This window comes from Acanthochromis polyacanthus, chromosome 22 (assembly GCF_021347895.1).
Source record: "Acanthochromis polyacanthus isolate Apoly-LR-REF ecotype Palm Island chromosome 22, KAUST_Apoly_ChrSc, whole genome shotgun sequence".
Taxonomy (NCBI): Eukaryota; Metazoa; Chordata; class Actinopteri; family Pomacentridae; genus Acanthochromis; species Acanthochromis polyacanthus.
Window position 1 is genome coordinate 14131025 of NC_067134.1, and position 14424 is coordinate 14145448.

Genomic DNA, 14424 nt, shown 5'->3' on the forward strand with positions numbered 1-14424 from the left:
TGTGTGTGTGTGCACATTTGTGAGTCTTAATACTCGTCCCTTTAAATGCATTTCATGATGTGCGCTTGTGCTGCTGATATACATGGACTGCTGAGTGATGGTGAACACAAAAATGAGGGTGAAGACGCAAGGGGGGAAATGGAGAAAATGTCGTGAATGGATGAGGAAGGCAGAGGGAGTAAAGGAAAATACTGAAAAGGAGAAAGTTAAGGAGAAAACGAGGATAAGTGGTTTTGAGAAATCAGAGGACAAAACGGGAAGACGAGGTGGGATGAGGAGCTACAGGGGTGCAGTCAGCAAGCATGAAGGGGAGAAGAGACCCTGCTGAGAGATGATTGATGGCTCTGAACCCCCACTGGCCGTAGATCAGCCGCCCAGCCAGATCTATGAGGGACAATTTGAAGTTTACCTTGGTCAGAAGTGGGGATGCCCTTAAAAGCAAACAAAAAATGGTGCCCTTGTTCATGCAAACTCTAATAGAAAACAATAGAACATTTGTGGAATGGAATTTTAATATGGTTACACTTTAAGTGGACACCTGCTGGCATTGCTTAGAGCTTAAAAAATGTCTTGCATGCCTGTGTGAGGGTTACAAATGATCATTCTTTGTAAAGGTGCAGTTACATTAATACTTTTTAAGACTCTAACTTTGTCTTGTTTTTGCTTGCAGGTTCAGACTTTAAGTCAGCAGCGTTTTATTAGTACTAGTTTGAGCTGTTTTTAATGTCTTGCAAGAAAATCAAATTAGTGACGGTGGAACTGTTTAGATCTAGGTACTACAGTCCAATCCATTTTGCCGGAAATAACAGAAATGTCAAAACTGGTCTTTTTTTGTTGTTATTTGACAGTTATAAAACCAAAAATGAAAAACAAGAAAATGGGCTTTTTTAAAATATTTTTTTCTTTATTGAAAGTCAAATGTAAAAAAAAAGAAAAAAAAAAGAAAAAGGAAACTGACTGTCATGCTGAAAAGCTTCAAAATATCATGAATTTGAGAACCCTTATGAAATATTTTAACACTATTAATGAAGTGTAACTGCTTGCCGCATAAAATTATTTTAAGAAGTTTGTTTTCACGGTGTTTCATTTGCACTATCATTCATTTTACAACAGTGGTGATCATTTTTTTTCTCTCTTTTTTTTTTAGACAGTGTTTAATTTTGGAATGAAACTTGTTTCATATAGAGTAAGCCCATGTGAGCCTATAAGCTGTGTGGCTGCCTTGTCAGCATAACCTTAGGACTGTGCAGCTTCTGAGTAGCAGAGATGATGCTGATGATGGTGATGGTGGAAACAGTGATGAGGAGGATGAAGGCTGCTTGGGCAGATAATAACCGTCCACCGCTGATGTGGTCCAGGCTCCTGGGATGTTTGAAGCCAGCCATGTGAGAGTGTGTCAGTTGAGAATGTATTTTGAGCAATTTGTGATGACGGGATGGATGATGGCTTCTGTTGGATGCAACTGCAGCTGAGAATGAAGGAGTTTATAACAAACCTTTTTGAGACAAGAATATTCTGTTTGCTTTGCACTCACACAAAAATTCATCATTTATAGTTTCAATAACATTTTTTTTAGTAAGCTGAAGGTTTAAATCTGACTTTTGTCCCAGTTTTATGCCATGTAAAGATGTTTCTTGTATGAAAACACTGCTTACGACAGTTAAGAGTTGTTCCTCTGATGTTGTCAGGAAATAACTGATGAAATCAGAACAAAATAAAGATTTTGTGTGACAGGTTCAACATATGCCAAAATGGAAGTGTAGAAACTGAGTCTAGAAATGGAAAAGGCATGGAAAAAATGTCTGACAAAATCACCTAATTTTTTAAGCGTTGTTTTGTTGTTGTTCTTTTTTCTTTACTTTTGATTCTATACATGTTGTTTTTATGCTCAGGTGAACATAGAAATTGCAGTTATGACTCTCTTCCCATTCATTTAGAGAAGCCTAGTCTTGTAAATTGAATGAGTCTTCTAAGATTCATATTAATCAATGTGTGGGTCAACAGTAAATTAAATCCTCAAAGCTTTCATAATTTAAAAAAAAAATCCCTCATTATATGCAGTTGTTTCTAAAAAATCTGTAAAAGAAAATTGTAATTGTCATATAACACATAAATGGTTAGTAGTTTTTTATGGTTTTTGGTTTTTATTATAATTTAAAATATATATTTCAGAAAATTTTCAACCCAAAATGGCAAACATTTCCAGAAGTATTTTTTTCAAAATAAGACTACTGATTACTTTTTTTTTTTTCAATTTGGAAAAATGGAGCTTGCAGTTGTAAATTAAATGACTCCTTTTCTCTGTTTTGACCAAAATATCAAGTTAAAATATTATAGAACATGATCAGTAGAATATTTAATTATCCTATGCTCTATAGTGAAATAATACTAAATACCGTATTTCTTAGCAGTTATTTTATATTTTGTGATTTACAATGTTCTAGATATTTCAATAATCTTAATAACGCCTTATTGTAACTCAGACTTGTTTCATTTGTTCCGTCTTTTTTTTTTTTTTAAAAAGCAAAAAACAAACAAAAAAAACCCAGCATTTTAAATTCAACCTCTATAGAAATAGAACAAAACAACATGTTTAAAAAGCTTCACATACATCATTTCTGCCTAATTTAATAAATCAGTTTTGTTATTCCTTTGGGCACAATGCGGTCTGATCAATAATTCTGAACAATGAATTTGAAATGATTGCAGAGGTGACAGAGAGAACAGCAAATGGGATTTTTCTGAGTCTAAAGTCATATTTTAATCTTCAGGAAGGGGGAAAGAAAAAGTTCTTGTAATTTAAAAAATGTTGTTATTGCTTTTCTTACTCGGAAGAAATTGTTTATTTTGACCTTTATTGATCAGACTGCCCGGATGTGGCAGGAATAAAGAATAATAAATTCTTTTTTTAAAAATGAGTGCTACTCCCCTGGCATATGCATAACAGATCATATGTTAGACTGTGGCCATGTAAGACCTCAGCTTTGTCACAACAGAAAAAAATGACTGGTTCAGTAGGAATTTGTTGCATATTTCAAATGTTTCATCTGGTTTTCCCCCCTTCTATGATCTGTCTTACTGAAACACCGTCAGATACACTGTGAACAAACAACTTTTTAAAAAGTGGGTTAGCAGATAATGAATTACTGCTCACTGCATTTATATTTCAATGGATTTTCTTGCTTTTTTTGTCCTCTTGAAAAAACTAACAGTCAGAAAGAATGTCTGTGAGATTGAGGACAAACTGTGAGTGGATGTTTTGCCCTTGTGCTGCAGAAATCGATCGCTCCAAACCCTTATGTCCCATACATGCTTGTTTATCAGATATAACACTTGAGATCTTTATTCTTGCGGTTTTAACAGCAAATCAGCTCAGGAAAATGCAGCTTCTTCAGTGTTTCCATACTTAAAATCCACCACTCCAATGAATAGAGCTGTGACCTCTTGACAAAGCTCGGAACCTGCTCTGTTTTACTTATGTCATGTTCATGTCAGTTGGCTGACCTCCTGCTGCTGCTTTGCCACCCACTCAGTCAACCATTACAGCCCTGAACCATTACAGCTGTTAAAATGTATACATTTTGTTCTGTAATCTCCATTTCTAACATCAAAAAATGAAGCGAAAGGGAGTGTAGTGCATTTTCAAAAAGATGGGAGACCTTTGGAGGTATCAAATGTCAAATTACATTGATGTGGAATATACGGAATAATTTCCTTTATTTAGTAATTATCCCTTCACACAGTAGTTTCTATTGGTTCTGGTGGAGTCCACCATTCCTATAATGGATTCAGATTGCCATTTAGATCCTACTACTTGAAGGATTTACAGGCCAACGATGCAGTGTGTTCTCAAGCGCAGTTTTATATAATTGATAACTGAACAGCCTCACTGATTCTTAAACCATTTCAGAGCAATAAGAAGGAGGAAAAAAAGAAGAGAAGAAACGAATCAGTCTGAGTTGAGACCTGCAACAAAACAGAGGATGGAAACATGATAAGAGTGCCTACACAGACGGAATAAAAACCTGAAATGAGGCAGGACTGTAAAGAAGACGAGGAGATGAAGTGAGAAATGAGACCAAGCGCGGCTCAGCATGTCAGTGAGAATGAGCAAAGGAGGCCACCGTCTGCCTTCATCTCTCACTCCATGGATGGTTCAGAAATGCTCGTGCAATCGCACAAGTCTCTGCTCGCACCTGCCTGGTGTTAATTACCACAATTTGTTAATTAACTTGTATGTTCCAGGAATTTAGACATCTGCATGTAAACAGAGAGGAAATAAAGATCAGCTCATTGTCGTTGCTGCAATGTCACTCCTAGCCTAAGTCGTCCCCTTTCCTTTTCTCGCTCATTATCTATTAGTCATAAAGACATGAGCATCAGCAAAGTGAATGAGGACACTCTAGTGAAGCAATGAGTCATTGCTTTACTGTTGAGGGCATGATAATTGGGCTGTGGGATACTCTTGCCAACAGCTCACTTTTTCTTTTCCTTTCATTGTTTTTTCCTTCTTCCGCATCTGTTTTGTTCCTCCCTCAGTTTCATTCATCGTCTGAGACTAGTTTCTTTCCTCTCTTGTTTCCTCTCTTCTCCTGTCTCTTTGCTCATTTTACTCAGCTTTGCTTTGTCATTCTTGCTGTTGATAAATGCATGGGCCTGTTGTTTAACTGCTCAAACACTGCCTGTTTTTACCATTACTTGACAAAAAGCTGGCACAGCCACATAATAATGACTGTGTCCATAAAAGTCCAAAAGTTGTGTGTTGCCGCTTCGCCAGACCTCACAAAGAGGAATTGATAGTTCGGTAGGCAAAGCACGCGACACGGGATTCAGCGTGTTGTATACTGTCAGTAATGAAACCTTTTAAATGTGTGTATCATCAGTCTCTGACCTAAACAAATTAGTTTGCACTCAAACTTAGTGCATACTACCTATTGTATATTGTATATAAGCGTTCGGCAGAAGTGGGTGGCAGATCAGAAAACACCTATCTGAATCGTTTTTGTAATGAAAGTGCAGGCCTGCTAATGGAGGTTGCAACATTCTCTTATTGGTCATTTTAAAAGGCAGTTAAAAACAATATTTGTCAGTCAATTTGGAATTACCGTTGCACAACTGAACAGTGTCACAGGTAGGTCTCTTGGATGTGTGAACTTTTTTGGAAACAAAAGACAGCATGGCAGACAAGGTATAGTGCGCCATCTTTTAGACCAGAATGCCACCTGTGTCCTCCTCAAACATATCTCTTACCCACTGAGCCTTGGATAGCAGTCCCAAATCTTCTAACCCAATGCCATTGTTGGTTCTGTCCAAGTATTAGCCGTACACTGCTTCAATATTGTACCTCTCGCCAATGTAATGGAAGCATTCATTTAAAACTTTTTTTTGTGGGCTAAGAGTGCTACGGAATGCATTCCCTGCCGTTCATTTCGCCTTCTTGACTTCTATTTCAGTGTATCATAATACAATTCATCAGTCACGCCTTGAAAATTATGAAACACGCTCTTATTGTACCAGTTTGTTTTAAAAACAATGTGCTCGCATAATGCATCAAGCCTTAATGTTATAATTAACAGGCTTTGTTTCCAGACACCCATATATAGAACTAATCCTGAGTTCAGATATTTATTTATTCATTTGCTGGTAAAATATGTAATGAAAAAACACCAGTGACAGCCTGGATGAATGGTATGTAAAGTTTACTGCTGGACTGAGTGTGGCATTATATGAAAATAACAAAAATAACAATTTTGAGGACCTTGATGTTTTGTGGACAATTATGTGAAAATCTTTGTACGAGGGAGAGGTCAACAAGACAGACACTGCATGTACCTACATTAAGCCATGAATGGTAACCTAACAAAACTTTTCTCAGGCTATAGACTGCATCCAGACAGTGTATTGAAATCTTACTTGCATGGTCAGACGTCATATGCTGTAGTCATAGTGTCAGTAATGCAAACATTAGATGGGAGCTCTCATGCACTAAATTCTTTGTCTGAGAACAGTTAACAATGTTGGAATTCTACTACTATTCCATATCTTATGGGCTGCTTTGATTTTTATTTATTTTTTGTTAATGCATTCACACATTGCAAAACAACAAATGCACAGAACTCAAATACGGATTTTCGAGTCAGTCTAAATTCTGATGAATTCAGGTCAGCCATACAAAAAAGGCAAAACTACTGAGAGCATCTTTTGCCTCATACAAAGATGTAGAACAACTGTTTTCTTGTGTGCACTATTGCAGATATAGCTTTTAAATGAGTGAAACTTAACCAACATGCATTGTTATGTCATGCATCCTGCTGACTTGCATGTATCTCTGCAAAGATAACTGTAGAGACATTCTGCTTATTATGCTGACTGGCAGATATCAGCTCCGCCACTACACACACATACAGACACCTGAGCTGTCAAGTGGACATGGCCGAGTGTCACCCGATGCATTAACGGGGAAAAAGGCAACAGCTCAATACTTACATTGTCCACTGCTGATCCTTAGAGAAAGGAGACTGGAGGAAGTCAGAGAGAGAAGTCAGAGACAGAGAAATGGATGGCTAAGGGCAGAGACAAAAAGGAATTGCAAAGAGAGAGAGAGAGAGAGAGAAAGAAGTAGAGCAGATGGATCTAGACACTTTTGAAATGAGCCCATAGAAAAGAGCATTTACAGTAGAGCGTGTTGATATGAATGCTAATGCTCCTGGACGTCATTCCCACTCTCGCAAATACAAGATTGTGTCTCTCTTTGTTATTCTGCCTCTCTCTCTTTTTCAATTCTGTTTCTTTGCTTGGCTTTACCTTGCTTGCATCGAATAAGTGCTATTTCTCTCTTTGTCTGTATGTGTGTGTGTGTGCTGTCGGCTGATATTGGCTTTCAAGAGTTGTTTTTCCCTTCACTTTTCACCTCTACCCTCTGATCTTTTATCACCACGCACACACCTGCAAGTAAGTTTCAATAACAGATTATTACAGAAGCCAGCCAACCTTTCATCTCCACACACACACAGAAAAAATAAAAAAGAATCCTTGCGCACATTCATCGATCGGACCAATTTTAGATCCTTGCACAGACTTCCTTCGAGTTTGTAGCCGCTCTTAACCCATTCCATCTAATAAGTCATCTGTGTGAGTGTGTGTGTGTGTGTGTGTGTGTGGTCAGCAAATCTCATTTATCACCGTAGTTCAGGTCCCCTCACTGCCATTCTATCTCATACAGCCTGTACCCAAAGCAATATGGAGGATCACAGAGGAGAGGAAGCGCGCTCATCTTTGCACAGCCAACGATCCATAAAGCAATATGGAATTTTATGAGCTCTCAATGTTGTTCAATATAGGGGCAAGTTCAACTATGCAATAGCTCTTTGGGACTTGTGTTTACTCCCCCTTTCTAAAACTGTTGAAATTGTTGAACAGTTTTGTTTTCAAGACATGGCAAAAGGTGAAATGCAAAAATGTGGTCCTTGCCAAACCTGCAATGGTGACCATTCATCTTCCTTGCATCCAAGAGTGCCCTCAGAATCAGGGGAAGCTACGTGAAAGTTTCTGGCGTGCTACAGCACATTAATTTCCTAAAATTAAAGTTATTCATTTTGCCAAGACATTAACAAATTTGGAAAGAGTGTTTCTATTTTACTTAAAAAGCAATTGATAATCAAAATAGTTGCTGATTCATGCTTTTGCTTGCTAATTATTTTCCTGACTAACTGTTTCCACATTAATTAATTCCAGCTTGAAGCAGATAACATAACACAGAACTGACATTCACTGATTGAATGAGAGTAAAGAAAGGAGGAAAAACACATAGAAGCCAGTTAAGCACACTGAAACATTTCTCAAAGAAAAACCAGAACTGCACTTTAAAACAGTGCAGTTACCCATTTCAGTCTTTAAAAAGCAAGAATTTCAAAGCATATAAAAGCATAAAAGGGAACTGAAATCAATAGTTTTTGATATATTATCCCCAAATTCTATTCATCAATCCATTCTTTCATCCGTCCATCCATCCATTATCTATACACCCCTTAATCCTCATTAGGGTCACTGGGGTCTGGCGTCTATCTCAGCTGACTTAAGGCAAAGGCAGCTGACACTCCGGAGAGGTCACCAGTCTCTCACAGGGCTACATATACAGACGAACAATCACCCTCGCATTCACACCTATGGACAGTTTAGAATCACCAATTAACCTGAGCATGTTTTGGATTGTGGGAGAAAGCCAGAGTACCCTTAGAAAACCCATGCATGCACAAGGAAAACATATAAACTCCAAAGAGAAAGATAGATCTCAGGCCCAGGCCAGGACGCAAACCAGGAGTCTTCCACCTCTCAGTGCTTCTGCCATGTTTGGAATGCTCTCTGGAAGTCTTGTTCTATAAGCGCGTCAAGCACCATCTGTGATTTATGCTAGATCTCCTCCACGGTGGCAAAATGGCAACCCTTCGACTTGAATTTCAGAGGAGGAAGAAGTAGCGGGGGAGCCAAATCTGGCAAGTAGGGTGGGTGGGGTGTGACGTTTGTACTGGTGCTGCCAAAAAAAACTTTTGTGTTGTGAGCACTCGCATTGTCATTATGGAGCATCCATTTGTCATCACACTATATTTCAAGTCATTTGCACCAAATGTTCTCTTTTTGACATCTTCAGACGTTACAGTACAACTTGAGGTTGACGGTTCAGCCCTAGAGGATAAATTCTTCTGTTCTGGAGACTGCAGATTCTTCTCCTACAAACAGCGCTGTTTGGTCTCTGGATTGTAGGTGTAGAGCCACTTCTTGTTGCGAGTTATGATTGGTTTGGTCATTCTGGGCCTACTGAGCAAGATCCATGCAGACTTTGACACAGTGCTGCTTCTCCTGATCCAAGGTGAAACTGCAAATTCACACTTGCATGCTACCACAAAGATGCATCTGTAGGTCCTGTTGGTGGTGCAGCAAAATCATGTGGCATCTAATTCATGCACACAACCATGCCATCCTTCCTTTGTGTCCAACAGGAACAGAATCATAACTTTTGAATCACAAATTGTATTTAATTATAATCTTCATCATATTACTGGTGAGGAAGCGGTACAATGGAGTTTTTTCTTTTAAAAATTTGTTTCCTTTTTTTAAAAATTCCTTCATTAATGAACATGTCCAATATGCGACACCTACACTCGATTGCAAAGCAACCCTTTTACTTGCATGATATGTTATAATATTCAGTTTAAGTATCGTTTACTTTCAAGGAAAATTTGTATTTAAAAATACTTGATAAAGGTGGGAAACATCTGCAGTATGGTGACATCTAGTTTAAAAAAAAAAAAACAACCAGTTCACTTTGAATTCATCAGAAATTTAAATGTTTACTTGACGTAGTTGAATGGGGTCAGACAGAACATTGAAGTAAGGTATTTAAGTAGGTAAACATTAAGCAAATGAAAAATTATATTGCCTTGCCAAAACAGCTGACTGTTGGTGCAGCAGGAAAGCAACTAACAAATTATATTCAGCTTTAAAAGTAAGACCTATTCAGAGTTGAGCTGCTGGCAAACTTTAATGAGCATTTTAATTACACTGAGCCAAACTCCATTCCGGTGCCCACCACACGCATGCAAGCGCCGCCGCACAAACCTCCAGTCCTGCCTGTGGTAACGTGGTGATGGTGCCAGCTGAAAGGAGCAGATGGTCACAGGACTGAGGCTGCAGAGGCTGACTGACTGACTGGTGGAAAGGAAATGAAAAGATTGGAAATAGAAGGATTTAACTACAGTGGTCGGCACTGCATTGGGCAATTGTCACGCATTTGTCATTAGCACTGCAGACAAATGCAATCGTTTGCATTGTTGAAACGTCTTTCTGCAAAGAGATGAAGAGCAAATATCAGTGGCTTGTATCACTTGTGGGTTTGACATGCCAATTATAGTGTCATTCTGCCTCAATTCACCAAATGCCCCAAATCTAACCGTCTTTAATTTGACTTTTTTTGTGGTAATTGTTGATTGAGCTGATCATGTATAAAATTCAGGATCATAGATAACATTAGCTTTTGAGACATCAGTACACTATCTATTATTATGACCAATTTCCCCGACAGTGTTTCTATGTGACCAACTCTTTGCTAACAACATTCTAATTATAATGAAATAAAACAGATCTTGATAAAGAAATTTAAAAACAAGCACACGGTACACATTAGGGCTGTCAAAATGAACAAGTTAACGTGGATTAATCCATCATCATGATTATTCTGATTAGGATTTTCATGAAGTTAACACATCTGCAGTGCAGAATGGCTCAAAATCCTTGAAACTGGCATTGACATTTCAGGCAGTTAGTCCAAGTAGACTTACCGTCGTGCATGCCATCGCATTTGCGCAAATGGGCAGTTAATTCAGTAGTGGCAGAACCAAGCAACTTGAAATGGAAGACTGTAAATAGTAGGGCCCGACTCACTTATCAGCCAGCCGATTCAGTCAGCTGATTATAGCCCTTTTCAAAATAGTCATCACCAGCCGGAGTTTTTCCCGTTTAAACGCCAATATATTGCTAATTTCTCATAAAACAGTAAATGCTGTTAAGTGTCAGAGTCACGCAGAATGATGTCCTTGCACCATTTGTCCAGTACATGGAGCTCTGACTATGCAATCCTCAGTAATGTACAGGAGTAAGCTACAGCCAGGCAACATTACAGGAGTGGGCTGAGCCGAGAGGTTAGTTCATAACGACGTTGTGAAATGGTGTCTCCTGTTTCAGTTAAGAGAAAAAGTTCAAGTTAAAATGACCAACATTGCTGTCTTTCTTCAGTTACCTCCATGATGTCATGTCATTCTTAGTTTTACTTTGTCAGAAAATATGATAGCGTGACGCAGCTGTAACACCAACTCACTGTGTGTTGTTAGGGAGTAACATTAGTGTCAGACCATTCTATATTTAAAATTCAACTCTGTCAAAGATGACATGTTTTGCCATCCGAGAAAGACGTCTCTGGTTTTTATTATGGTTCAAATATGAGTGCTGACTTCATGGGAAAGACAATAATGTAGTGGAGACAATGTGATTTAACATCAAAGGGCATCAGAGGGCTGCGTAAATAATGTCTTCACTTATATGCGAGTGTGTGCATGTGAATTTTATTTTTTTTAATTTGATGAAGTGAGGTAGAATGACCCTATAATAGATTTCATTGTCTTTTCTTGTTCTTAAAGCATTTACATCAAATGAAACCCCACATGCATTTAAACAAGAGCAACAGGTTGCATAAGGAAAATGGGTGTTTACCTACTATGTGCATTTACGTGGAAGAAACCATGTTTAAGGCCAGATTTTTTGTGCAAATACAGGTTTTAACAATAAATACAACGTTACTGACACCTTATATACATGAAACAGGTCTCTGTATACACACTAATCAGCCACAACATTAAAACCTATTGCGTAGTGTTGTGTCAGGCCCCTGTTTGCCACCAAAATCAGCTCTGGTTTGTTGTGCCATGGTGACAGAGACTCTAGGGGTGTCGTGATGTCTAGCACTGGAAGAATAACAGTGGATCCTGGGATTGCAGGATTGGTCCTTCATGAATCGGGCAACTTGCAGCTCATCCAGTGAATGCTCAATTGGATTGAGATTTGGGGAATTTGGAGGCCAGGTGAATGTATTGGGCTGATGTTCTTCTTCTTCAAATTGTTCATGGGCTGTTTTTGCAATGTGAAAGCATTACACATTGTCCTGCTGGAGAAGGCTGCTAGTGTTTAAGGAAACTGTTGTCATCAAGGGATGTAAATGAGTTGCAGCATTTTTTGGTATTTTTTCATACATGTATATATGTATGTATGTATATATATGTGTGTGTTTGTCTGGCTGTAGTTGTAGGTGTTGGGAACTGGAAGCTTTGCAGAAGGTGCTGACAGCTGCATCTACGCTTTCATGTCTGTTTTGTGCATGTGGCTAAAAAAGATTAAAAAAAATCTTGCTGTTTCTAATTGCCTGGCCTTCCCACATGCCAACAGAGCCGCTGTGTCTTCTCACTATAATATCTTCAAAGTCTTGTAATCTCGTCAGCCGAGTAAAATCTCCAAGTGAAACCCTCTGTAAAGGTCAACCAATGCAATTTGAATATCTTTGATTAAACAGTGTGCCGGTGCCAGACCCAGACTGCAGGTCACTGCCTCAGAGAAATGATATCCAGCCTTCTACCCCCACTTGTCCCTCCCCAAGTCTCGACTCTCGGAGCTCCCTCATTGTCGAGGGTCACGTCAGCTGCACTCCTTTCAGCAATTTACGTAATCTCCAGACCCTCGATTCCCTCTCACTGTTGTCTCTGTCCTTCAATCCTCCCTTGCTCACTTTTCTTTCTTTCTTTCTTTCTTTCTTTCTTTCTTTCTTTCTTTCTTTCTTTCTTTCTTTCTTTCTTTCTTTCTTTCTTTCTTTCTTTCTTTCTTTCTTTCTTTGTCTCATATTCACACCATAACACTCAGTTTCAGTCCTAAAATATCCCACCTTGAGTGTTTCTCAGTCTTTTCCTCATTCTCCATTCATTATCTCACTGATTCTAACATTTTGAAGAGCCTATGCTTCACAGCAGTCAGCGAACCATGCATTTTCAAGGCTGGTGCTTCAGTTAAAATCCCATTAAGTGCTGGCAAAGAATCGTCATTTGTTAGAGTGAAGCCCAGTGAAAATTCAGAAGAAAAAGATATTTTTCTATCAATTTTACCACTGAAAAAAATAAAAATAAGTATCAGTGTCACTTATACAGGTTAGTTGGTTGGTTAAGTATTAAGCAACTACAATATGGATCCTTATGTATGTGATCAAGGTAGCAAGCCTTTGAAAATAATGACTACCGCAGTTATGAATGACAAGTTTCAATATAACTTAATTCATGTTTTGGCCGTTACTTCAATACTTGAAATTTTGAATGTGTCATCATATCTCAGTGTACCAACTCCATACGACAAAATGCCTCTGAAGTAAGTCATTTTTTCTGTCTCTGTGTCTAGTTTGCCCTGGTACAGAGAACAAGTTGAGCACTCTGTCTGACCTGGACCAGCAGTATCGCACCCTGAAGAAGCTCTACGAGAACTGCGAAGTTGTCATGGGAAATTTAGAGATTACGAGCATCGATCGGAACCGCAACCTCTCTTTTCTCAAGGTACGGATTTGAAAGTGTCTGGTTTGGTTTTATGTTAGGTGTTCACAGCATTGTGCTATATCTGCATGGGTAGATGAAGAAAGATAACGGCTGGATGCTTTAGCACTGTGGAAAGGGCAAGAACTGGGTTTCAGCACCATGGACAGAGACAGACAGAAAAACAGGGAAAGGGGATTTGGATGTTTCTAGTAACTTGAAGCAAGATGAAACCTAGATCTCTGTTTCTCACAAATTTGTACCAACCACTAAGTAGTTCAAGCTACCTATGGTGGACGCTAAATCAATATTTTAGACATTCAAAATCAGAATTTTGCATCATCAGTGAAGCAATATAGTGCTATAGAGTGCCTCAGAATGTGGAGACCCTAAAGAGTGAACATAGTTCACATAGTAGTAAATAGTCAGTGATTTCAGATGCAGCCAAAGAAACAGGGTCAGAATGTATCAACACTGCAGACAGATGCAATTTAATTTTAGCAGCATGGATAAAGACACAAGTAAAAACAGAGTTGGAGTGTTTCAGCATCTTACTTGGACACATGTAGCCTACTTCTGAGGCTCATCTCAGCTTTGATCATTTTTAAGATTTACATGGAACAGGGAAATGCGGTTCTGCAAAATTCCTTCATATGTGGTAAATATCAATTACTAACTACTGCAAGTGATTTTGTACAGACACCTGTGATGTCAAAGGTGAGATTTCAAATTTTATTTGTCTTCTACCTATACTGTTCTTTTTGGACACTAATACTGGCCTGCAGTTGCCTGTAGAAGATTTGTGTGTGTGTGTGTGTGTGTGTGTGTGTGCACAGTGTATCAAATAAGCCAAATAAAATCACTTTATTTATATAGCATATTATCCCTCTGAACCCCAAGCAGTTTTTGAACAGCATTTATTCCTGTCACATTTTCCCTTACTGTGGGCTCATTTTTCACTGAAGTATGAAATCCTGCACCTCTACTGAAACAACACAACCTAAGCTGGAAGTACAGAGAAAACTTAAACATGTCTTTGTGTAGTGTAGCAGTACAATTATAATGCACCAAATTATAGAACAAGAAACTTGGATTCTTCGTCTTTTTTTAATTACTGAAAGCTGAAATCAAAACAGAAAAAAATTCCAAGTGCCCACACGGGTTACAAATACATGGGAAAATGATGACTCTATATTCTGTACAAAATTTGAATGTGTCATTTGTTTGGCCGCTTCTCTCCTGTCTGCTCTGTGCATACACAGTCTACAGTTCAGCCCATTTCAGCCAAAAATTAGTGGAACTTTGACTTTTG

At 38.5% G+C, this 14424-nt stretch overlaps 1 protein-coding gene across 1 annotated transcript in view; it reads left to right on the forward strand.

Moving 5' to 3' along the window:
* Positions 1–14424, forward strand: part of LOC110952854 (receptor tyrosine-protein kinase erbB-4-like) — a 338821-nt gene that overhangs the window by 158937 nt on the left and 165460 nt on the right. Inside the window, 1 exon segment of the mRNA XM_051941926.1 lies at positions 12985–13136. Within this exon segment, the coding sequence (XP_051797886.1) occupies positions 12985–13136 (152 nt within the window).